General features: G+C 34.9%; 1 protein-coding gene across 2 annotated transcripts in view; it reads left to right on the plus strand.

Annotated features, from left to right (window-relative positions):
* Positions 1–27,612, plus strand: part of FNBP1L (formin binding protein 1 like) — a 122,842-nt gene that overhangs the window by 78,753 nt on the left and 16,477 nt on the right. For both annotated transcript variants that reach the window (XM_008154737.2, XM_008154738.2), the window contains exons 5-9: positions 603–665; positions 8,785–8,889; positions 14,160–14,288; positions 16,109–16,255; positions 18,220–18,423. In XM_008154737.2, the coding sequence (XP_008152959.1) occupies positions 603–665; positions 8,785–8,889; positions 14,160–14,288; positions 16,109–16,255; positions 18,220–18,423 (648 nt within the window). The remainder of the gene's footprint in view (positions 1–602; positions 666–8,784; positions 8,890–14,159; positions 14,289–16,108; positions 16,256–18,219; positions 18,424–27,612) is intronic.

Below are 27,612 nucleotides of genomic sequence, written 5' to 3' on the forward strand. Positions count from 1 at the left end.
CCCACATTGGGAATGAGCCCACAACCCAGGCATATTCCCTGACCGGGAATTGAACAGTGACCTCATGGTTCATAGGTCGACCCTCAACCACTGAGCCATGCAGGCTAGGCTGGTTTTTACATTTTTAGATAATTGAAAATAAAATCAAAAGAATAATATTTTATGACATGGAAATTGTATGAAATTCAAATTTCAGTGCCTAACAGATAACTTTTTTTGGAACAGACTCACACTCATTCACTTATGTTTTGCCTTTGGCTGCTTTTGCATCACATTACAGAGTTCCAGCAGAGACCACATGACTTGAAAAGCCTAAAATATTTATATGACCCTTATAGAAAACATTTGTCAGCCCCCACTCAAGAAAGTCATGCATTTTCTTAAAGATTATATGTATCTTAAGTTATATTTAAAATATTCAAATAATTTTCTATAAAATGTATTTTAGAGAGTTTTGCTTTACTAAAATTTCTTATTAAATTTTGATAAAGTTATATAATTAGAATCTTGAAAAAATAAAGTGAAAAGCCTTTTTGAGACTTTAGACTTTATTTAAATGTAAGTTTTGTTTGTTTTGTGTTTTTGGTTGTTATGATCTTCAGCATCTTCAAGAGGGACGAAAAGCTCAACAGTATCTTGACATGTGCTGGAAACAGATGGATAATGTGAGTTATAGTGTTTCATGGTTAACATGAAATTTTGTAGACTTGTTTAGCCCTAAATTTTCTTATGCCTTACATCTATTTAACTTTAATATTTCTCAATTGTATTTTTCATAATTTGACATTGTATAAATAGAGACTATGAGATCATTTTTTCTCTGTATGAGTTTATACTTGTACCATTTCTATAATATTGAGATAATTGTAAACATTTAGGAAGATTATTTCTGACTTTGCAGTAGTTACTATAAAATCCTATATAATAAAACCCTAATAATTGACTGAACAGCGGAACGACCGGTTGCTGTGACATGCACTGACCACCAGGGGGCAGACACTCAACACAGGAGCTACCCCTGGTGGTCAGTGCGCTCCCACTGGGGGAGCGCTGCTCAGCCAGAAGCTGGGCTCATGGCTGGCAAGCACAGCGGTGGTGGCGGGAGCCTCTTCTGCCTCCATGGCAGTGCTAAGGACCCCTCAGGGGAGTGGGCCTAAGCCAGCAGGCAGACATCCCCCGAGAGGTCCTGGACTGCGAGAGGGCACAGGCCGTGCTGAAGGACTGCCCCTCCTCCCCCACAGTGCAGGAATGTCGTGCACCGGGCCGCTGGTATTGTTATAAGATAGAAGTAATAGGGAAACAGTGATGTATCTTAGAAGACCATTTGACTGAGTCTGAGAGGACCTAGATTCTAGTTCTGTCTTTTACTGAGCACCTGATTTTTGTTGACTTCATATTTAGCATATGAAACATGAAGAGCAGTCTTGCTTATATGAAACGTGTCTTCCAATTCAGTGATTCTGTAATAATGTAAATGTTCCTAGTACTGGGCTGGCTGCTGGTCATAGACCATCTCGTTGTAGAAAATAAAGAAATCTGTAGATAAGGCAAAATTGTAATATCATAGTAATTATTTTCTTAAAAACTTTCCAAGGGTACTTGCTAATGTGTGTGTTTTTTTTTAAATGTAGTCACTTGAAAAATAAGATGTCTACATGGAACATTGTTGTCTCCTTTCTCATTTACTTAAAATGCTCTACCAAGTATTCTCTAGTATAAGATTAATATTCTTTTTGAGCCCTCAGATTAACAGTTTGCTCTTTGCCTACATATTTTTATGATGGACACTATATAGTCCTTGAAAATTATGCTTGAGGGTTTTTCATGTTAAATTAAGCAATTTAGTTTGTGGTTGTTGGAAAAAGGACTTTTAAGTTTGAGGTTAAAAATAACTCATGCAGTTGTGCACTATTTGAGCCTTTTTCCTTTAAAAAATTTCTGTCTTAAAATTTCTAAATGTCAAAAAATTTCTACTATGTAACTGTCATTGATATAATCAGTGCTAATTGAGAATTCTTAGGTATATTAATAGTCTGTCTTTATTTTTGTTTGGATCGTCTCTTTAATTGGTCTCAGCAAGACTTTTAGGGAGTGTTTACATTTATTAAATTTTAAATTGCCTTAACTAACATCTTTGGTATCTGCCACTTGATGAGTGTATGTGAGTGTTTGTGTTTTCATCTGCACAAAAAATAGACTCCTACACTTATAAGTCATTGGTCCCTTTAAAAACTAGTGTTGGCTCAAATAATTCTTGTTAATATATACTGACTTGCCTTTAGAATAATTGGCAGTTACTAAGCAAAAGTTACGGGGTCATAAAAAAGAAGCATCAAAAAATGTAGGAGAGATTTCTTTAAGGCATTAACAATACTATGAAATAAAGGTGAGTTCAGCTCAATTCATGTTTATTGAAGGCATCCTTGACATGCACTGGATCTTGGAGGTACAAAAGTGTATATATGTGACGTGGTTCTTGTTTTTGTGGAGCCTGCAGTCTAGTGAGGGAGGCAGACAACTATAATTTCTGTATATTACGTAGAAACATATGCAGAATCCCAGTTCCTAGTTCCATGTCTTCTTGCTTGATCAAGAAAATGCAATTGTAAAATTCCTATCATGGTTGAAATAATGGAAGAGATTTAAAGAACTGGGAGAGACAGATTGACTTACAGAGAATTGAAAATTGAACCCTCCCCCCCCACAGCACTGGCATTTAAATTGCTCCAATGTGAAGATCTTCAAGGAATGATCAGATTAAGATAGAAACGTTGGAGATGCCATGTCTGTCAGCTTAGGCAGTTCCAAGTAACAGATTTTACATGCTTGTAAGAAGAGGGCTCAAAATGGAGCAGTTTCTGAGTTGTCAGTGACTCAGTGATGCCACAAAGGCTGTCCCTCCTTCCTTTCTGTTCACTTTGCCATCTTGACCAAGTTGGCTTTTTTCCTGAGGCTTGTCCCCTACTGTCAACAATTGACTTAGGCAGCCAAGCTCCACATCTTTATTCACTGCATGCAGACACATGAAAGAGAGAGCAGAGCTTTTCCAACTCTCCCTTTTCATCAGGGAAGGAGGACTTTCCCAGAGAACCCCCCAGCAGACTTCCTTATGGGTGCCTTTGACAGCATTAGATTACTTGACCATACCCCAGTTGTGGGGAAGCTGGTAAAGCAAGTGTCAGCTATTTTTAGTTGATATATTGGGAGTCGGCTCTTCTAAGAAAGGATAGGGGAGGAAAAGTGGTTGTTGATTCGTCTGCCACACATAGGATGAAGAATTGAGGATCTTTTCTGGAGTGTATTCCTATACTGTGTAAAGATATAGTATCTCTCAGGGAATGAAAATGTTAACTATTGTATTAGTGACTCTTTTGCTGTTGCAAGGAAATTAGTATTTTCCCACAAGTAATATGACACCTAATATAAAATACTTTTGTATATTAGTAGCCTCAAATTGCAACAAAATTAGTAGCCTTTAGCTATTCAATTTAAAAATAAAAAAGCTCTGAATTAAGTTTCAGAGAATTAAATGTGGAAATTTAATTTTAATCTTTACAGGAAAGTGACATTCTATATATTATTCATATTCAGATGTATTTATATGCTTTGACTAAAAGTGTCCCATTTGATGGTTCATACTATCAAAACAGTGAGTACATTTGAAGAATTTTATAAAACATTTCAGAGCATATTTATCTGATGTAAAGTATAGGTATGTCTGGTTCTAGGTATATATAGTAAACTTAGCTAACTCTGAAGCCTTTGGCTACAGATACCTAGATATAATAGCTAAAATATTTTTATTGCTTTTTAAGCTCCTAGTGGAGCTTATTTTAAACTCATAACTGCTAGAAACTAAGGGTAAACTAAAAGCCAGAGCAATAGGTATATGAAGTGAGACAGTGGAATTTGGAAAAAGGGGGCAGAGGTGTTGGAGTGTGGGTAAGTCCTTGGTAAGGACTTTGGTTTTAATTCTCACACAGGAACAGATTAGATTTTAGTTCTGTATGTTGTGGGGAGTTGGAACAGAAGCTCTTGTATAACCTTTGAAACTTTGAAGGACTAAATCTGAAAGGTGGCTACTGCCCACTGGCTAAGGGAAACAGAGAAATTTGTCTTTGTCTGAAGGTCAAAGGAGGGCAGACAGGTATCCTGTGAAAAATTCAAAGCTTTTGACCTTGTACTGAGGAGGTTTGGAATTCAAATTGGTACTTTTTGTATAGTTTCATAGTCCCCAAGACAAGAAATTGACATAGAGACTGGTTCTAATAAGGGGGTTAGGTAAAGAGAAAATATTAACATCCCTTGCTTTCTTTTGAGCAATTCTCAGAATATAGGTAGCAAGGCATATATTTTTTCCAGGCAAGAGATTAAAAGAGTCATATCTGGGGAATCTAACCAGCTTGAGGGGAAAGATAGGGATTCCAGGATTTCTCTCAGGGAACTGCCTGACCACATCACCCTGAGGAAAAGACCATGATCCACAGGCCTCACCTTAGAGCTTTCAGTTGGCAGTTTAAGCCAGAGCAGATAGGCAAGGATTCCTCAGACACTGAAAGAAAACATCTAATGGAAACACCAAAGACCAGAAAAAGCAACTTTGAAACAGTGATGATGAAAGGAAATAGGAATTAAAAAGCAAAATAAATAAGCAAGACACCCAAAACTATTATTAATATTCTCAAAGGGAATAGAGAAGATATTACATCCATGAAATAGGAAAAAGATACTATTTTAAAAGGAACATACAAAGAACATAAACGAACGTTATGATAGCAGAAATGAAAAAAAATCACTTGAAACCATGAAAATAAAGAAATCTCCCAGAAAGTAGAGCAAAATTATAAATTGAAAGTATGAGCAAAAATATAAGAAAATAGGAGGACCCATTCTATAGGTTCATTTTCAAAATAATAAGCATCCTAAAAAAAGGGAAAGAAAACAGAAAATGGAAAGACAATAATAATTTAAGAAAATTTCCCCAGAACAGAAATACATGAATTTCTAGATGAAAAGGATTATCCAGGTGCCCAGCACAGTGGCTTCACAGCAAGACAGTATCTTCATGAAATTTCAGAACAGGTATGAGAGAGAAAAGATCCCACCCGTTTCCAAAGAGGAAAAATAAAATAGATTTCAGCAAAGGATCAGGAAGTAATATGGAGTAGTGCTTTTCACATTTCTGCAGGAAGACAGTTTCCTACTCAAGAGTTCATTCCCAGACAAATTTTACCGATTAAAAGTAATATTGAAGGATTTTTCAGCCATAGGGTCTTAAAAAATTATCTCCCGCAAACCTTCTTTTAGGATGCCACTGCTGAATGTGTTTCAGGAAAATAAGGAAGTGAATCAAGAATGGAAAGAAGGCTTGGAACTTGGAAATAGGAGATTCAAATCAAGGGAGAGGTGAAAAGAATCTCCAGGATAATGGTGAAGGGAAATCCCAAGGTTACAGCCGTGTGGTAGGCCTACTTTGGTGACCAGTCCAAATTTCAGCATATCAAAAGAGATTTCATCAGGAAAATAAAATTGATAGAATTCTGATTGTGTTTGAATTAACTAAGCAGCAATTTTATGAACTGGGGAAGCAAGGATTGAATAACAAAAAAGTACATCAAAACTGAGCAAATTAAAAAAAAAGAAGACTAAGTATAGTATTTAAAGACGTGTGCAGGAAAGGAAATGCGGTTGTGAATAGCTTTTACAAAGTGAAGGGAGTTTGAATTAAATACAAAATTTTAACAAAGCCTGGTTCTGGGCTGATGGCATTTCCTGGGACACCTGGAAGAAACGACATAACACCACCTGGGAGGGACATTTCCACATCTAAGCTACATTGAGATCTCACCAAAAAATAAAAATAAAGACAAGAAAACACCAAAACCAGCCAGGTAATCAAACAAACATGCAAAACAAGCAAAAAACACGGAACCAAAAGTTCTGCTGAAGATGAGCTTATAATTAAAAATTATAAAATACATGATTTTTTTTTCTTACTGAGAAGAGATGAAATATATATATATATATTAAGTCAGTCATGCCTATAATGTTTGATATATAAGGGACTTAGGTTGATTATAATAGTAACATTTCTAATTGAGGCAAATTTTACTCATACAATTCTACACAATACACCATGGCAGCATTTTATTTTTTTTATTTATTTATTTATTTATTTTTTAAATATTTTTATTGAGGTATTATATGTGTACATATCTTACTATTACCCCCCCACCCCACACCCACACATGCCCTCCCCCCCCAGAGTTTTGCGTCCATTGTTTATGCTTATATGCATGCATACAAGTCCTTCGTTTGATTTCAAAACTCCCCCACCTTTCCCAAACTTTCCCCCTGTAATTTGAAAGTCTGTTTGATGCTTTACTGTCTCTGTATCTATCTTTTTGTTCACCACTTTATAATGTTCTTTACTATCCCTAAATGAGTGAGATCATGTGGTGTTGTTCTTTCATTGACTGGCTTATTTCACTTAGCATAATGTTCTCCAATTCCATCCAGGTTGCTGCAAATGATGAGAATTCCTTCTTTTTTATGGCAGCATAGTATTCCATTGTGTAGATGTACCACAGTTTTCCGATCCAGTCATCTGCTGATGGGCACCTAGGCTGTTTCCAAATCTTAGCTATTGTAAATTGTGCTGCTATGAACATATTGGTGCATATATCCTTTCTGATTGGTGTTTCTAGTTTCTTCGGATATATTCCCAGGAGTGGGATTACTGGGTCAAATGGGAGTTCCATTTTCAGTTTTTTGAGGAAACTCCATACTGTTCTCCACAGTGGCTGCACCAGTCTGCATTCCCACCAGCAGTGCACGAGGGTTCCTTTTTCTCCGCATCCTCGCCAACACTTGTTGTTTGTTGATTTGTTGATGATAGCCATTCTGACAGGTGTGAGATGGTACCTCATTGTTGTTTTGATTTGCATCTCTCGGATAATAAGTGACTTTGAACATGTTTTCATGTGTCTCTTGGCCTTTCTTCTGTCTTCTTTTGAAAATATTCTGTTTAGGTCTGTTGCCCATTTTTTTATTGGATCATTTATCTTCCTCTTATTAAGTTGCATAAGCTGCCTGTAGATGTTGGAGATTAAACCTTTATCAGTGATAGCATTTGCAAATATGTTTTCCCATGCAGTGGGCTTTCTTGTTGTTTTGTTGATGGTTTCTTTTGCTGTAAAAAAGCTTTTTATTTTGATGTAGTCCCATTTGTTAATTTTCTCTTTAGCTTCCATTGCCCTAGGGGCAGTGTCAGTGAAGAAGTTCTTGTGGCATATGTCTGATATTTTGTTGCCTGTGGATTCCTCTAGTATTTTTATGGTTTCCCGTCTTATGTTTAAGTCCTGTATCCATTTTGAGTTTATTTTTGTGTATGGTGTAAGTTGGTGATCTAGTTTCATTTTTTTGCATGTATCTGTCCAGTTTTCCCAACACCATTTATTGAAGAGACTGTCTTGACTCCATTGTATGTTCTTGCCTCCTTTGTCAAATATTAATTGAGCATAGTGGTTTGGGTCGATATCTGGGTTCTCTATTCTGTTCCATTGATCAATATGTCTGTTCTTGTGCCAGTACCAGGCTGTTTTGAGAACAGTGGCTTTGTAATACAGCTTGAAATCTGGTATTGAGATCCCACCTACTTTATTCTTCTTTCTGAGGATTGCTGAGGCTAGTCGGGGTCTTTTTTTATTCCAGATGAATTTTTGGAGAGTTCTTTCTAGGTCTGTGAAATATGCTGTTGGTATTTTGATGGGGAGTGCATTGAATCTGTAGATTGCTTTGGGTAGTATGGACATTTTAATGATGTTGATTCTACCAATCCAGGAACATGGTATGTTCTTCCATCTGTTTACGTCTTCCTCTATCTCTTTTTTCAGTGTCCTGTAGTTTTCTGCGTATAGGTCTTTTACCTCCTTAGTTAAGTTTATTCCTAGGTATCTTAATTTTTTTGGTGCGATGGTAAATGGGATTGCTTTTTTAGTTTCTCTTTCTGTAAGTTCATTATTGGTGTATAGAAAAGCCATAGATTTCTTGGCGTTAATTTTGTATCCCGCTACATTGCCGAATTCATTTATTAAGTCTATTAGTTTTTTGATGGAATCTTTTGGGTTTTTTATGTACAATATCATGTCATCTGCAAATAAGGACAGCTTCACTTCTTCTTTTCCAATTTGGATGCCTCTTATTTCTTCTTCTTGCCTAATTGCGATAGCTAATACTTCCAGTACTATGTCAAACAGGAGTGGTGAGAGTGGGCATCCCTGTCTTGTTCCTGTTCTTAGGGGAAATGGTTTTAGTTTTTGCCCATTGAGTATGATGTTTGCTGTGGGTTTATCATAAATAGCTTTTATTATGTTGAGGTATGAGCCTTCTATTCCCACCTTGTTGAGAGTTTTTATCAAGAAAGGGTGTTGGATTTTGTCAAATGCTTTTTCTGCATCTATTGATATGACTATGTGATTTTTATCTCTCAATTTGTTTATGTGATGTATCACGTTTATTGATTTGCGGATATTGTACCATCCTTGCATTCCTGGGATAAATCCTACTTGGTCATGGTGTATGATCTTTCTGATGTACTGCTGGAGCCGATTTGCTAGAATTTTGTTGAGGATTTTGGCATCAATGTTCATGAGGGATATTGGCCTGTAATTCTCTTTCATTGAGTTGTCTTTATCTGGTTTTGCATGGCAGCATTTTAAAGTTTTCTTTTAATGGGTAAGTCTAATTTTATTTCTCACTGTGATATTTTGATTATTTTCACAGAGTAAAAGGAAATTTGAAAGAGAATGCAGAGAGGCAGAAAAGGCACAACAGAGTTATGAAAGATTGGATAATGATACTAATGCAACGAAGGCAGATGTTGAAAAGGTAAGAAATAATCCAAATTGACTTTGATATCAAAATATTACTTACTTACATATCAAAAGTAGTTGCAGTATTGATATTGGTATTAGTTTCCCCAAGAGATATACTGCATCTAAATCTAAAATATACCAATATTCGCATACTTTAAATTATACATATTGGTCTTCAATATGTGTTAACTTATTTTATTGTAATGTCTTTACTGCATTCAAAATGCATAGGGAGATCCTAGCTGCTACTGGGAGTGAGCTTCTGTTCTATTCCAAAATAGTATAGAACAGTGGTCGGCAAACTGCGGCTTGCGAGCCACATGCGGCTCTTTGGCCCCTTGAGTGTGGCTCTTCCACAAAATACCACGGCCTGGGCGAGTCTATTTTGAAGAAGTGGCGTTAGAAGAAGTTTAAGTTTAAAAATTTGGCTCACAAAAGAAATTTCAATCGTTGTACTGTGGATATTTGGCTCTGTTGACTAATGAGTTTGCCGACCACTGGTATAGAAGGTCTAAGGTGTGTTGATGGGGGTGTTCAAATGGGGGTTACATAGTGTGCTTCCCCAACGTTACAGAGGGAAACAGGATAAAGCTGTCAGATGTGATATTAGCTGTTCGTTTGTTTGTTTACTCACTCATTCATTAATGTTGGGAAATGGAACTCTCTCTTGTCACTTACTGATTCTGGGCCAGATGTTCCTGTAACGTAATCATTGGCAGGGTCACCCCAGTAACTGCTGCTGCTTTCCCTTCTCCCCTGCTGCATGCTCTTTATCTTAGAACATTTGGAAAAGGTAATGCTGCTGAAATTGGGATTTTCAAATATAGATGAACCTTACTTCACAGTTTTGTATACACAAAGGCCCATCATTGGTATATTTTTTTCTTACGATTTCATAATTTCCTACAGGATCAGAACAAGAAAAAGTAGAAGGAAGAGAAGAATACAGTTGATTCTTGAACAACTCATTGTAAAAAATACACATATAACATTCAAATCCCCCAGAATTTAACTATTTATAGCCTGCTGTTACCAATAACATAAATAGTTGATTAATACATACTTTGTATGTTATATGTACTATAGATCAGTGGTCGCCAACCTTTCAGACCTTACGGACCACAGGTTGGCAACTGCTGCTCTAGACTGTATTCTTATAATAAAGTAAGCTAGAGAAAAGAAAATGTTATTAAGAAAATCATTAGGAAGAGAAAATACATTTGCAGTATTTATTTTTTAAAATTCATGTATAAGTGGACCTGTGCAGTTCAAACCTGTGTTGTTCAAGGGCTGACTATAATTTATTTTCTGCCTTTAATTTTCTTTACATTAAAAAACCCCCTAAGATTATATAAATTCCAGGTTATAATCACCTTGAAGGTCTTCTAATATAACTTGTGATGTTTATATCTTGTCTACCTTATTTTTAATTAGTTCTACCTCTAATGATAGTCAATCATTGAAAATAACGGTTTTCGGATAGTCTGTTAGATTTTTTTTTCAACTTGAACACTTCATTGTATTGACCCCACTTGTCTGACTTTTTCAGTTTTAGTTGCCTTGAGGTACCAAAAAATATCAAATTTATTTTTTCTTATAATAGCTTTCTAGATATTTGTAGCAGATTTTCTACTCATAGGTGAACTGTTGTGTTTTTTCAACTATTCCACATGTGAAATAGCTTCAAGTTATCTTTCATTGTGACTGCTTTCCTTTGGATACTCTTGAATTCATAAATATCCCACTTAAGTATGTTAGCTCAAGGTGGATATAATAATCCAGGTATGGTCAGACCAGTCCTGAATTTGATTACCTCTTGGTTTTGAACACTAAATTTATGTTAATTGTAGCCTAATTGTGTATCGACTTTTTGGGCAATCACATTGTGTGGATTGACTCCTATTGAGTTTATGGTTAAATGAAATCCCCATGTCTTTTCATATATGGTGGGGTATGAGAATGTGTGTCATCTCTCTGTACTGTTGGTATTTTAAATTCATATGTACATCTGAGTCAATTACTAGATTTGATCTACTGTTAAGATTTTTGGATCCTGATTTTGATCATCTATTTTACTTTTCCTTCTTAGCATCGTCATACACATAATGTGTTACCATTACTTGATAAAAATGTGGACCACAACAGTTGTAAACAACACTATTTACTTATTAATTTTTTAAATGATTCTTTATTCATAAACTTGATGCAAGTTTATAAAATTTACTGTACAGTGCCAAATTTGCAATGAAAAATAAACTCCAAATAAAAACACAAAGCATGCCAAATGTGCAGCTTAACACTATTTACATGGGAGACTCCTTGCTGGTTGACACTGACTTCTTAAGAACTCCTTCATTTATTTTCAAACACTGATTATCCTATATAATAAAAGGCTAATATGAAAATCAACCGAACAGCAGAACAACCGGTCGCTATGACACGCACTGACCACCAGTGGGGAGACGCTCAACACAGGAGCTGCCCCCTGGTGGTCAGTGCACTCCCATAGGGGGAGCGCCACTCAGCCAGAAGCCCTGAGCCAAGCTTACAACTAGCAAGTGCAGCGGTGGTGGCGGGAGCCTCTCCTCCGCGGCAGTGCTAAGGATGTCCTACTGACGGCTTAGGCCTGCTTCCCAGGGGGAGTGGGCCTAAGCCGTCAGTAGATCATCCCCCGAGGGCTCCCGGACTGCAAGAGGGCGCAGGCTGGGCTGAGGGAACGCCCCCTCTCAAGTGTATGAATTTCATGCACCGGGCCTCTAGTTGAATACATAGTTTATATACAAGGCACAGTTTGTATACTAGATAAATTAAGGAAACTCTTTAGCTGGACTCTCATTTAACTTATTTTTTTTCCCTTTATTTTGTCTATAGAGATATCTTCAAAGACTGGTCAACATCTTGAAATCTAGATATAACATGTCTAGTAGTTAACTTGTAGAATTTTAATGTTTATAGCTTCCTTTTTATTGCTCATTTGTTTGCAACTCCTTTAATTTGTAGAGAATTAGGAAAACTTTGAGGATTTGCTTTAGGAACTAGAGAATAGAGCAATTCTGTTGTAAGTGAACAGGGAAGGAAGGAAACATAGTTTTTAGCAGTTACTGATAAAAGCTTAAAAAAAGAAATGGTGAAGAGGGAGCAGCTCAATTACTGATCTTTCCAAAGAAAAGGAACCTAGTTGCACAACAATGTGAACATATATAAACTTATGAACTGTACACTTAAAAATAATTAAGATGGTAAATTTTGTTATATATACGGTATATTTCACCACAATTAAAATAAAAATAAAAAATAAATGCAATAGTAAAAAGAGAAAGAAAGGAGAGGCAATAAATGTGAAGTTCAGAGTATACCAGGGGAGGCTTCAATTATTTTAGCTTCTAGCCTTATATTCCTAAATACTTTGCTGTAACCTTTGCCCCCGGCTTTAGGGATCACAACCAGTGACTTGGAGCAAAAGGAGTTTCCCCTGACAACCATTATGAATAGGGAGTCATTTGAGGGGAGGGGAAAAATGGAAAGGAATGAATAAATGTGTGTACCTAGGGTCCCAGGTTGGAACTTTAAATGTATTTTTCTCTAGAAGTACTTTTGGCCATGGTGTTTAGTTTCCATAGTAGTTATTTATTGTAAGTTTTAACCCTTGCACTCGCTTGCTTTTTTCTCGAGCTGCTACCAATGCTAACCGTGTCGAGTCACACTTGACATCCGAGTGCAAAAGGTTAAGTCCACTGTGGATTAAATGGGTTTTTAAGTGGGCTTATCTGAAATCTTGGCTACCACATATTTCCACATAGGTCAATATGTTTCTGAGTTGAGAAGAACTAACTTGTGGACCTATTTATTGTTAGAGGTCAGGGTCTACGTTTGTAGAGACTGGAATTAGAATAATGAAGTATATTTACAATGTGCTTTACAATTTTCAAAACACTGTCATATAATATGATTTAGTCTTTGGAACACTGAAAAATTTTATTCAATTCTTACTTTGTTTTGTTTTTAATCTATTTACAACAGTTGAAAAATTTGTTTAGATTCCTCTCTAATAAATCTGTAATTAATGATTTGTGTTAAGTTTGTAGTCTAACATTCTCACCACTGTAAATGATACTAAAGTGACCCACTATAAAAAACATTTCTACAAGAGCTGAAAATGAACAAAACTATCTATACTAATAATAGGCTAGGTGGTCGTCACACCCTCGCATCATGTCCTAACGTCGTCACAAGATGGCTGTCACAAGATGGCCATCACAAGATGGCCGTGTGCACAGCAGGGGCAGGGTCCGGTGTAGGAGGCAGGTCATGGTAGGGGAGGGCAGTTGTGGGTGATCAGGCTGGCAGGGTTGGGCTGTTGTGGGTGATCAGGCCGGCAGGAGAGGGCAGTTGTGGGTGATCAGGCCGGCAGGGGAGCAGTTAGGTATCAATCAGGCCGGCAGGGGAGTGGTTAGGGGGCGATCAGGCTGGCTGGCAGGCAGGCAGGCAGACAGGTGAGCGGTTAGGAGCCAGCGGTCCTGGATTATGTGAGGGATGTCTGACTGCCCTGTGGGATCGTGCCTAAACCGGCAGTCGGATGTCCCCCGAGGTGTCCCAGATTGGAGAGGGTGCAGGCCAGGCTGAGGGACACCCCCTCTCCCCTCTCCGTGCATGAATTTCATGCACTGGGCCTCTAGTTTTCTAAATAAGCATTTCTTAAAGTGCCTGCAGTTTTGTATAGAGATGAAAATCATTGTTGACAATTACCTTATCCAAAATCACCTCCTTATCATTTTCATTTTATTGTGGTTCTGAGTTGGTTGTAAGTGTATCACATTTAAAGAAATGTTTTACTACTAACTTTTTAACTGTTTTAAAATATTCCTGATGCTGTTTTTCTCTTCTGATTAAAAGCTTACTGTTTCAAGCCATAATGTTTTGAAATATTTATTTAAAATTTTTTAACAATCTCAATTCGGTAAGGGGAAACTTTATTTGAATGGATTATTGCAAGGGGGAGTACTCTTGCACTAGGAGAAAGGGAATATTGCCATAGGGAGACTGTTCTGGCTGTAAGATCTGCAAACATCTCCTTAAATTTCAAATGATATCAGTAGAGAAAATCTAGTTTTAGTATAACTTTTACAAAACTGTGTTAGCTCTTAGTTCATTGGAATTGTATATTGTAATGTGCTCACCTAGAATTGGGATGTGGCTTTTGACACTGTACCAGAATCATTGGAATTAGTCCAGGTGGCAGTGATTTTGTTCTTGTGGTAATGATTTGGACCAATTTGCCTCTAGGCCAAACAGCAGTTGAATCTGCGGACGCATATGGCTGATGAAAATAAAAATGAATACGCTGCACAGCTACAAAACTTTAATGGAGAACAACACAAACATTTCTACGTAGTGATTCCTCAGATTTACAAGGTAAACTTTAAATATATGAAATTAATCTAGTTTTAGCATTGGAATAGTTACTCTTTAAATGTAAAACTTGAATTTCAGGCATCAATCAGAGTTTTTCTAGATTCATTAGTCATTAAGATTGGTGGTAAGAAATTATGATTATGGTTTTTAAAACTAAATATATCCTAACTTTGAAATTACAAGTTTTCCTATATATTTATTATTAGTATAATAAACAGTCCACTAAAACAATGACGTTTTCTAAATAAATTTTAATGCTGTATTATTAAGCATTATGACATAGGGGGAATTCATTTGGAATTGTGTATTGTAATCTGCTCACCTAGAATTGGTATGTAGCTTTGTGACACTGTCAGAATCATTGGCATTGGTCCACGCGTCAGAAATAAATCTTATAAAATGTGTTTGCTAGCCTGATTTTTGCCTGCTTGTCTTCCTAGCTGCCAGATCATAAATGTAATTTAGGCATGAGCTTGCCTATAAATCCCATCCATCATCACTTGATGATGGCAGTTGCCAAACAGCCTCAGGTAAAGACCACAGAATTTCCAGGAAGGTTAAATTGTTACTTTCTATTCTAGAAAGAAGAGAAATTAGAGAGAAGGAATTTAGTGAAAGTGTTGAAAGAAGTTGGATCTTGGAGAGCAGAGCTTATGTGGGAAGAATGTCAGCTCAAATGTACTTTTTTTCTTTGTAAGGCAAGTTAGATGTACAAGTGAAGCATAGTGAGAGGAGGTGGACTAGAGTGGGTATCAGATTCTGGTCATTTAATCTCGGGTATCTGTCCTGCTACTCCTCACTCTGTGGTGCTTTTCTAGGCTTATTAGCCAAGCCTTTATATTCTTAGGAGACCCTAACGTGGAGATCACCTGCTATTTGTATTTTGGGACTTGGTCCTTTTGTTTAGACCTTGCTGTGGAGCAGTCTAGTCATTTTGTGACAGCGGGAACAGTTATTTTTGTGAAATTGCAGGTCTCAAAATAAATTCCCAGGCTTTAGCACGTAATTAAAGAGGAAAAGTTATATGAAGGCTATTGGAGTTTGGGGATTTGATCAGTGTAGCTGTTTCCTAGGAGAAAGAAAGGTCAATATTGACAAATAGTAAGTGCCAAAAATGTTTCTTAAGTTGTTTGGCTTCGTATGTGCCAGCATAATTCTTAGTGGCATGTGCCAATGAATTTTTGAATTGTGGGGATCCCTGATATGTACCTGTGGCTGTTTTCCCTCTTGTGCCTCCAACCCTCAGAGTGACAATATTCTGAGCTGTAGACTGTGAGATAGATCTGTGAACCTATTGGTATGCAGTCAACTGTCGATCCTTGGTCCAGCCAGATCTTACCAAAGTATTCTGAACTAACCTCCTAAGGGTTAGAAGTCTCAGACTTCTGTATGTCATAGCCTAATTTCTTAAAAAGGAAAAAAGATGCATCAAAATTTTGTCTTCAAATAAAACTTTCCCTGAAGTATTAACAGCATCTGAAGGAAAGAAAGGTAGAGGCAGTATGAATCAAGTATGAGAAAGGTGGGTAGGCTGTATGGTATCTTCAGACCAGCGGTCGCCAACCCATGGTCCACGGACCACTGGTGGTCCTTGAGGTCCGAACGGTTGGCGACGGCTGCTTTAGATGGTTTGAAATTTCTTTTGCTATTTAACAGGCCTCAAGTTTTAAGTATTATAAGTCAATAGCACTTGTTAAAAGGCATTAAAAACAGTATAACTCTTATGGTAGAACTTCAATTTTTTTTTTCTTTTTTGAGGAGGGCGGGCTGCTTCAAAATGAAGAAAAAGATGTTTTCCTTTTTTTATTTCTGATTACTAGCAACTCCAGGAAATGGATGAACGAAGGACTATTAAACTCAGTGAGTGTTACAGAGGATTTGCGGACTCAGAACGCAAAGTTATTCCTATCATTTCAAAATGTTTGGAAGGAATGGTTCTTGCAGCAAAATCAGTTGATGAAAGAAGAGTAAGTGCTATATAATTATATTTGAATAATGTATTTGGTTTAGGTGTGTGGTTTAAGTTAGTAAAATGAATTGGAAAAGGGGTGAAGAAATTGGTAGTACTTGATTCTAAATTATATCTGTAGAACAAAGTCTGGCAATAGATTGGACTCCTTTGGACTCCAAGGACCATTATAAATACTAAAATTCAAATTGTTTCAGAGAGTTCTAACCCTTCCCTCTCTTGCCCCCACTAATTTTTCAGTTATACTACAAGAGTGTAATTAAGCTGTGACCATGTTATAATACTATATTAAACTATTAGTTTACTTAAAGGTTAGAATAGGAAATGCTCACCGAGATCTAGAGTTGTAAGAGTTGCTTTTAACACAAGAGTTGGCACTTGAACTGGATTTGAAGTGTGGGTAGCGTATGGAATGGTGGCCCATGAAAAAGAAGAAGTAGGGCATTATGAGTAGAAGGAGCAGCATAGTCCTGCTCCCCTTGAGGAAATATATCTAATCACGTTATTTTTTGATTAAAGTCTAGCAGAGTATTGTACCTGGTAATTTCTCAGTAAATGTTGATTGAATGACCAAAAGGATAATTGGCAGAAACTGAAGATATGTACCACATAGTATTTTAGTCTTCACAGCAACTTGTATTATATTAGTGAGAATCCTTCCTGTAACAATTAGAATTCTGACTATAATTTTTAAAAGAGGATTTTTGGGTTTTTTAATTGGGAATTCAGAGGTACATTTGTATATTGGCATGGCTGGACCCAAGTTACAAATGTAGCAGAGGTCCCTCCTCTATCACTCTTCTTACCCTTTAGCAAATGATTGGCAAGGGTGGCATTAGAGACAAAATTAAGGTATCACTTAAGGATGACTTTTGACTACATGATAGGCAAAATGTATTATTAACAGAAATCCTATATAATAAAAGGCTGTTTTGCAAATTGGACCAGGAGTTTGGCCAGAGGGCGGGGCTGGCCAACTGCCCATGGCTCCTCCCCTGGCCAGCCCTGCCCCTAATCAGGTCCCCCCAACCCCGATTGGGGGCGGGGCCGGCCTGCCAACCACCTGTGGCCCCTCCCCCAGCCGGCCAGGCCTGATCAGCCTCGACCTGATCAGCCTCTATCTGGGCAGGCTGGTTGGACTCCACCCGTGCACGAATTTGTGCACCAGGCCTCTAGTAGGGAATAAAAGAAGAGGTGGTTAGGGTGGGTAGGAGTTTATAGGATTAAAGTATTCTGTTTGAAAAAATGAGTTTCAGATGTCATTAGAATATTAGGATAGAGTATGTATGTCCAAAAATACAATATAATACTTATGCGAATTTTAAAATTTTAGTTAAAAAAATTAGTATTGAACTTTATATTTTCAAAGTTGCTTTTTGCGCTCAGTACTGTTTGTGAGATCTTTCTCCGTTGCTCTATTAATATTCCTGAATATGTATTTAATATATTTTATTTATCCTTTCCCCATTGGATGAATGAAAGCTTTTCTACTTGTCTCATACTTTCTTTTATGATTAGATGCCCTTTTATCTGTTCCAAAGGTCAACTTCTTCATAGACATCCCAAAGCAAAAGGCCTTCTACCTTTGAAACTTCTTGTAATTTCTACTTGGGAATAACCTCTTCTATATTCCTTTGTTTCAGTTAGACCTTTCTTATCAGCTAACTAGTCCTCAGATGAATTTCAGTAGGGGAAAGCTATGGAATGAAAACATTCATGAATATTACAGATTAAGAAAGTGGTAATTTGTTTTGAAATTAGCATTGTTTTCTGTTGGGATTAAAATAGGGTTTATTGCAAAGTCACAGGAAGAAATTATTTACTTTAACCCTTAGATGCTTACTGTAGAATTATTTCTTTACATTTTTTATTTCTTTTTTCTTTAATGGATTAAAGTTTTGAAAGCCAATGTGGTATTCTGAACAAATGGAATGGTTTTTAAAACACGTTTCTTGTGTATAGGACTCTCAAATGGTAGTAGACTCCTTCAAGTCTGGATTTGAACCTCCAGGAGACTTTCCGTTTGAGGATTACAGTCAGCATATTTATAGAACCATTTCTGATGGGACTATCAGTGCATCCAAACAGGAAAGTGGGAAGGTGGATGTCAAAACCACAGTAGGAAAGGCCAAGGGCAAGTTGTGGCTCTTTGGAAAGAAGCCAAAGGTAAAAGTCATAAAGTTTCTCTATGCTACTAACTTTGTTTTAGTGTGTCATTTAAATGAATGTAGGTATCGAATGGATAATGGTTTAGTATTAATAGAAAATAAACATGTCGAATGATTCAATTATTTTTCACTTATTAGAAACATAGTTTTATTCTTTAATAATAAAAATTATTTTTAGATTTAACATTTGACCACCACTTAATAATGAATAAAATAATTTGTTAAATGTCTCTTAAATTATATGCTTTTGAAATTTCATTTGTGTATAATTTCAATCAGAATTTTTAAGGAAACATTATGATCTAACTATATGAACACTAAAATTGCAATTCTCAGTTGGAATGAGTGATTGACTACAGTAATAATAAGTATCAAATTAGGACTTCTAATAAAGTTTTTTAAATCATCCATGTGAATATTTAATGGGAAGGGCTCAACGTTTGTGGTTATTTGAAGTTTAAAAAAAATCTCTAGTTTACTAAGAAAATCTCCCTCTTCTTGTTGGAACCTGTCTTGATATGTTGTTTATTTTAGATAGATAAATCTAGCTCAGCAGGTGAGCAAATGGAATAGAGGAGAGCTTAGTCTTTCTTAACAATTTAGTGATTATAATAGTATATCAGTAGGAAAATAGATAGGTACTTTTAATCTATGTCTATATTTCTTAAAGCATACATCATTATTTTAATACATTTTTATGATTTTGACATGAATGTAGATAAAATTATAATATACCTGTATATTTAAAACCACAATTATAGTTAGCTAAAGCTTTATTCATGCTTTTAATAATATTATCCAGTCAAGAAGTTGAGAGTTGAGACTTTGTCAGATCAGAGTAGCTAAAAGAGCTTAGATAAATAAGGAATACTGAAATTAAAAGAAAAATAAGGATGAAATAGAAATAGTCTGAGAAGAAAGCCACAAATGTAATGAATTTTTTTTGCCTATTTGTGATAATAGTTACAGTTTTAACATTTTAATATTTTATTTTAGTAGACATTACGTATTATAGATAACTTTTACTGTCGCTGCTGCCTTTATTGCTGACAACTACTGGTTAAGTAAAGGTCGTACTAATATTCTAGAAATCAGAAGACAGTTTTAAAAATCTAGGTCACATTGCTCTAACATTATAATTTGCGTACTCTATATTTCTAATCTGTCAGTTTGTAAAACATGATAAAATGAAATGGTACATTTTTAAAAGTAAATTTGACTTAAAATGATAGTTTTGGCAAAACTATGTTAACTTTCTTATAATATTTTTATAGAAAGCTTTATTTGAGATATATTTTGTGAAAAGTATGTTGCCAAAGATAGAATTTTCATTTAGAAAAAAACTATGCACATTTGGCTTATTGATTCCTTTCTTTATTTCCATATTAGCCACAGTCCCCACCCTTAACCCCTACTAGTTTATTCACATCCAGTACTCCTAATGGGTCCCAGTTTCTCACATTCTCCATTGAGCCCGTGCATTATTGTATGAATGAAATAAAAACAGGGAAGCCCAGAATTCCTTCTTTCAGAAGTCTCAAAAGAGGGGTAAGTTTAATAATGGGTTAAAATGCATGATGGCCTATTGTGTGTGTAGTGTGGCTTTTAATACTCTCCACCCTCATTATAAGGCTCTCTCTCCTATAAATATGTAGTTTAAACACCACAGAATTAAGTATAGCTGCCCTCAAGTTAAAAATAACTCCTCTTTATAACATTTGAAATGCTCAACCATAAAAGAATGGTATTATAAAGAGGGTGCTGGGTACAGTCATATTAGCTATTTTTTTGTTTATGTGAAATCATATGTCCACCATTGTCTTGTAATGTATTGACATTTTTAAGACTTTCAGTAATTTGTCACTGGAGTTACTCATGTAATAATTTGTCACTAATGATGACTTCTGCCAATTTATATAAAGCATTATTTTGTTGACAAAAAATCAAGTTCAATTTTAATTGCCCTACTTTTTGAAGCATAAAATACAATTTCTAATAGTTAAATAAAAAATTAAAGATAAACATGTTAAATATCAAGATTGTAGATAAAATTAAGATAATATATTAGAAGATAGCTTATAAATTGTAAAGCCTATAAAAATAGTAGATATTATTGAGTAATGTTTACATGAAATTTGCTTTCTTAAACTAAAAAAAAAATAAGGTTTTTTTTTTCCCCCCAGAATTTTTTCTTTTTAAAAATTGGGCAGCCTTTTTGGCATTTACTTATAACTAAAGATGCTCTGCAAATGAGAAAATTTAGAATAGTAAAAAGCAAATATTAAACTGTTTCTTAGCAACAACCATTATACTGCTGATAAATAAATTAGTGTTATTCCATTTTATTAGACTACTTTTCTTGTTTATGTTGGATTTTAAGGCTATGTTTATAATAGTCATAGCTCATAATTTATATACATTTATGAGATTTGTTTGCACATACGAAAACCAAAGATGTGATAACCACAGAGTCTGTGTCATAGGAAGTCTAATCACTCATTAACAGTAATACACTGTAGTTGGGTTCCCTCTTGCTAGTGCTCTCTCTCTCCCCTCCCTAGTTCCCTTTTCCTTTCTGCCTTTCTTCCTTTTCTCTCATTTCTTTCTTTTCTTCTCTTTCCTTCCCTGTTTCGCCTGTCTCTTTTTCTTACTTTTTGCAGCCCTTTCTGACTTCAAATTGCTTTAGTTCAGTTTCCGTTTTGGGGCAGTGTAGAACACAATAATTTAGGGCATGATCGCATTATTATCTACATTCCTCACAAAACAGTAATGATGTCAGTAATGCAGCAGAAATGTCTGAGTGTATTATGTCCCTTTTTAGACTTCACTTTTTCCTATAAGGAAACCAACTTTTTTACATCTACCTTACCTAATTCTGTATGTGGGTGATATTACAGGTAATTAATGACATTTTGAAAAGTCCCTGTGAATGAGTGTGCATTATACCTATAGACAATATGTAATAAGCAATTGAAGTCATATTTGGGATTTCTGTTGCCTAAATTTGAGGGTAGAATTAATTCCTATTTTTCTTCTCTATGATAATTGAGACTACATTAAATATTGCCTGAATTTGAGGGTAGAATTAATTCCTGTCTTCTATATGATGATTGAGATTGCATTAAATATTATTACATAAGTCATGAGAAATTACTATTTAGTAGCCATATTTTTTGTGTAACCGTTTATGTATCCTACACATTGAGTCTACCAGGCCCAATTATAGTACACTACACAGTAGAGTCACGGAATATGAAGTAACTGTACTTCTATGAAAAGAAGTTTAGGCACTTAGTACTGTGAGCCCTAGAGAGAGAAGCTTAAATATGTGACATTCATTCTTATTGGAAAAATTTATGGTTAAATTTTATTACTATAGAACTTAGAAGTATCTGCTTGGTCACTGTCTTAGTTCCACATATTGCTTTAATTTTAAATATAAGTATATTGGTTTTTTGGAGGGCCTAGTTTCAGAAAGCCAAAATCCTCCCACTTTTTAATTATTTATCATGGCAAAGAAAGAAGCAGTAAGCAAGGTAGAAAATATGACAGGCAAATCTATTAGGGGATTAGGGGAGAGAGGAGGAGGGAAAGTTCAATTCAGCCTTGGTGTTGAAAAATTGCTTTCTTTTTGATTGGTTACATATATTTCAAAAGTAATCCATAGAGATGTTTTCCTTCCATTTCTCAAAATAGAAAAAAAAAAAGAAACTTTAAGAAGCCACATTTTGTGTTTTTACATGGATTTACATGTAAGTTCATTAAACTTACAAAGTAAGTCTTAAGGTTTGTTCCCCAGGTTTTTAAAAATATATTTGTTATTTATTTCAGAGAGGAAGGGAGAGGGAGAGGGAGAGATAGAAACATCAATGATGACAAAGAATCATTGATTGGCTTCCTCCTGCAGGACCCTTACTTGGGATGGAGCCCACAACCTGGGCATGTGCCCTGACGGGGTATGTAACCGTCTCCTGGTTCATAGTTCGGCGCTCAAACCACTCCCGAACACCAGCCAGACTTCCCAATTTTATTGAGAAATAATTGCCATACATCACTGTATAAATTTAGGGTATGCAGCATGATGGTTTGACTAACATATATTGTGAAATGATAACCACAATAGGTTTAATTAAAATTTATCATCACATGTAAACACAATAAAAAGAAAGACAAAAAGGTTTCTCCTTGTGATGACAACTCTTAGGATACACTCAACAATTTTCCTACTCTTTATACTAAATCACTTCAAGGCACTTTTTACATTTCCACTAAAATAGCCACATAAATTTCCTAAAATAAATTAAATCCCCAGTTGTTTATATAAAAACAGAATATTTTTTAGTCATCATTTTTTCCAGTTTTGAGAAATAATTGATGTACATCACTGTATAATTTTAAGATGTACAGGATGGTGGTTTGATCTACATATATTGTGAAATGATTAGTGTTAAGTTTTCTTAAAACTGATAAATTGTACCAATTCAAATTAGAAACTTGTGTTGAGCTATATTTGTTACATAATTTTTTCTAAATACCCACATTTTGGCTTTCTAAAAATTAATTTATTTTTCCTAAAGAAAACCTAGTTTACACAGTTTTTAGTATCTTTAAGGGTATGAGAAATGTTATATTGGATCAGTGTTTTTTAATTTGACCATACGTGGACCTTTTCTGAGGGTCTATGATTTCCTTCAAAATCTAACAATTAATGGATATTTGGTGTACTCCTAAAGTTAACTACTTAATTTAGAAATGAATGACTTTTCTCTATATCTGCTTCATTTGAGCTTACTGGGTACTCTTTTTTTGGAGGGTTTGCGGGTCGGGGGGAGGGGGTAGATTGATCTAGCAGTAGCAAGTCCATGTTTTCTGTCTAAGTTATTTAGGATCTTATAAACTTCTAAAGTAATTTTTGTAAGCTTTTGTCTATCCCAAAGTACAGTTCTCAGAATTTCTTTGTCTTTAAGTGAAATACATTTAGTAATATTAATTGCCTGATTTCCTTTTATAGCTCCCTTGTATATTTATTAATATATAGTGGGTATGTGAAATTTTCTAATTATAAGTATAAAATAATTACATATGAGAGTGAGGTGTTTCTGTATTGAACATGAATTACTTTATATATTTCTAATATTTTTACAAAGAACTTGAGTTTTTTGTATCCCCAGAATTTGATTAGCTAAACATTGAAACATCTGATATTTCAGTATATAATTATCTTAATTTTTTTTCTAAAACATTAATATAGAAACTGAAAAAATAATTTGCATCACTTAGAAATTTAGCTGGTGAAAATTATAAAAGATAAATCAAATACTATAGGTAGTTTGCTTCTTGTCCTGTATATAATTTTGTTTTAATAACATTTAAAGAAGAGCGTGAATATCTTTTAAAAATTTAAACCATTAAATCTCATCAGGAATTTTGTTACAAAGATGTTATGGTTTTATTCCCTGAAACTACTGACAGTCTAAAGAATGTTAAGCTTAATTTGGAAAGGTAATGAATAGCATATGTCATCTTTTCTTATCATTATAACCATTTATATATGACAAATTCATCAGAGATAAGGGGTAGATATTTTTGTCAGATACTTATTAAAATTTATAATTTTATGTGAAATTCTACCCGACATCCCCCAAACTGCTTTAACATATTATGATTTAGAAAACAGGGAATGATAAAAATTTTAGAGGCTGCTAACCAAATGCAATGAATATTAAGTTAACTTTGTAAAGCTCTCCTGTGTATTCTTGGTCACAGGTGTGTGTGTGTGTGTGTGTGTGTGTGTGTGCGCGCGCGCCAGCGTGTGCGCGAGCATACTTGTGTACCTGCACATGTGCATGCATCTCACGTGTTTAGTTGGGATGCTAGGTAGATGCAATGCCAGTTGCAGAACCCTGACAACCCACAGAATGTGCGTTTTATATACATGTGTAGTATATATAACTATATGGTAATACTCTGGCTATGTCATTTCATATTTTCAGAAAGACTAAATTTTAACCAATTTTCTAAAAATTCAAGTTATATTTTCAGTGTTGTTTTTCAAGCATGTAGATTTCAGAATAAAAACTAAAAAATAGAAGCTATATCTTCAGAGCAAAATTCAGCCCATATACTTGTGTCTATTAGGAAATATGTATGGGGAACTTTAAGTGATTCATTTATTATTTTGGTAATAATGTGTTTTTAATGTGTCTGTACATTTTAAAAAGCACCTTAAAACTAAAGTAGGAATGTTACCCTCACCTAAAACCTACCCCACAGTATTTTAAACTATAAAAATTCAGAAAATGGTGTTTTGTTTAATACATTGGAAAGAGCATTCCATTTTTTAAATCCTTTATATAAGATTTCTTTTAAAATGGCTGTTAAATCTTTTATATTCAAATTTTCAAATATTATTCTGAGAATGAAGAGCTAAATAAGTGAAATTCACTTATGTAAAAATTCTCCTTTAAAGAAGAAAACACATGATTACTGATAGAATGATTACCATTTACTTTTGAGTTTTAGTTGCATATACAAAATATCTGCCCATTATCATCATTGTATTTTGTTTTTTGTTGCAGATAATTTACTTTAAAAAAATGTGCTTAAAATTGCTTTTCTGGCATAATTGTTTGGATTATGAAATGTACATGATTTATTTTAACATTGTAAAAAATATATATAGGTTATTGCATCTTCTATATTATGGTTTCATGTGAATAATTTGCCATTTCTTTCTGTTTTCCATTGAACTATTCAGTGGTCGGGGAAGATGGTAAGCCTTATGTGCTAATCTGTATACTGTGCCAACATTAAATAATATCAAATCATTATTTTGTTTAAAGTCAAAACAAATAATAAGGTACAGCTCCACATTTTCATCTTATCTGTTTTTCTTTTTATAATTTAATCTATATAGAGTCCCACAAATGCCAGTACCTCTTGATATCATAAAAATTCAAAAATAATGTGGTTAACCTGTAATCAACTCATTAAGTTCTTGAATGTTATTGAGTGTAGTCCTTGTCATGTTATCATGTTACAGAGAATAAAATTATAGTTAAAGTAGTGGCCCGGTGCATGAATTTGTGCACATCGAAAGGAAATTAATTAGAAGAAATATTTTAATATCGCTATTCACCCTTTCTCTATAATGGAAGTGTCAACCAAATTCACAATCAACAATGACAGATGGAAACACAGGCATGCGATTGGCGCCAGCGAGAGTTTTATATGCTTTATATGTATCGTGCATGTGCGAGTCAAACTTAACCTTTTATAGATATAACTTGAATAAACTTGCTTAATTAGACCTGCTTTATGATTTAGCTAAACTTTTTCCAGCCCAGTGAAGCACCCCAACTTCACTTTCAGGTAATTGTCAGCAACAGAGCAGTAAATATCAACATGAAGCAGATTATTATTGTAGATCACGCAGGGAGAACAAAGGGTAAAATATTTAGCTGCAGCAGTGTTTGACTATATTCTGCGCAGTGAGGAAACCTGAAGGCATTTTCAAGGTCCACCATTTCTTTTCAGTCAAGTTTCTAAGCTTTCTAAATCTCCATTTTTCAGCTAATGAAAATAAAATAGGATTCCACTGATTCTCCTATCTACCTACTCTAGGACTTCTGTGAGGATCAAATGAGATGAGGCACAGGAAAATGCTTCACAGAAATTTGGTTAAAGTGTGAAATGTTTCCACCTGGCTATGAAGCAAGTCGTGTTCCTGGGCTGAAGAAACAGCAAGGAGGCTGGTCGCTAGGGAGAGGAAACTGGGTGTTGCTATGTGATGTCATTACCCGGACAGATACTTAGCATATTAGCCTTTTATATATATAGATATTATTTTGAAAGTTACATGGTAGAAAAAAAGTTTGTTTTTATGGAAGGAAAAATAAATGATTTTCCTTAACACCCTTTTATAAATATTTTATTTTAACCCTCTCCTGAGGATATGTTAATTGATTTTTGTATAGAAAGGGAGAGAGACATGGATTGCTTGCCTCCGGCTCATGCCCCAACCAGGGATGGAACCAGAAACTGAAGTATATGCCCTGACCAGGAATCAAACCTGCAATCTTTTGGTGTACGGGATGATGCTCCAGCCAACTGTGCCACCCGGCCAGGGCTTCCCTTTTAAACACCCTTTAAAAAAATAATATAAATTTGATTTTTTTCCAGAGTTTAGGATAGTTTATCATAAGAATCATTGGGTTTTCCAGAAAGTAAGAACGGAAGTTTTTCTACTAATTTAATATAGTCAGTGCTTTCTTCTGACAAATCACCTAAATATCGTGTGTGTGTGTGTGTGTGTGTGTGTGTGTGTGTGTGTGTGTGTGTTTCTTTGACAGAAAGAGAGATGTTCCTTTACACATTTATGTATTTCAGACAAATTAATGGAAGTACATTGTGAAAACCTAAGCCCAAAACTATTGGGTTCTTACATAGTTTCTCATTTTTAGAAAATAAACCGCTGTTTTTCAGACTCTTGCAATTCGGCCGTTTATGAATTCCCTTGTAGGAGAGTTGTTAAATGCATCAGAGGTTTTCTTTACATCCACAGGAAACAGAGTGGAGTTACTTTTCATATTCTATAGAAGAATAGGTTATAATGTCAAAATGGGATATTACATATGCAAGTGTCTAGGATCTAATGTTAATAAATTTGAGAACAAGGTTTGATTAGGGATAAGTGGAAATTTGGCATATTTATACTTAGTTTTGAGTTTATTATAATACTACCAAATAAAATAAATCACATTGGAATACATTTCCTCACTTTATTAAATAGTTTTTCAAAATTTTAATAGATATTTAAAAATATAAATTAGAAAGTTTTATCTTTGGTACATATATAATAGTTTTCAAAACCTGTACCATAAATTAGATTAAATGTGACAACATATGATGATAATTGGCCACTAAATTTCAAGGATAGGAAATTTTGCCATTTATTCATTTAGGCAAATTTGATTGATTTGACAGATCCTTATGTATGGTGACTGGTAGATTAAAAAACAACAGCTACTTAGACAAAATGTTCTACTTCTTTTTAGGCAAGTTTGTTGAATGTCCATAATGTGAAGGCCATTTGGGAAAATTCTAGAGATTCTGTTATTAATTAAATGTTACATTTGATCAGGGCTCATCCTAAAATTGAGTGTTCTCATTTTTCTTAAAGTAAGGG

The sequence above is a fragment of the Eptesicus fuscus genome, chromosome 9, assembly GCF_027574615.1.
Source record: "Eptesicus fuscus isolate TK198812 chromosome 9, DD_ASM_mEF_20220401, whole genome shotgun sequence".
Lineage (NCBI taxonomy): Eukaryota > Metazoa > Chordata > Mammalia > Chiroptera > Vespertilionidae > Eptesicus > Eptesicus fuscus.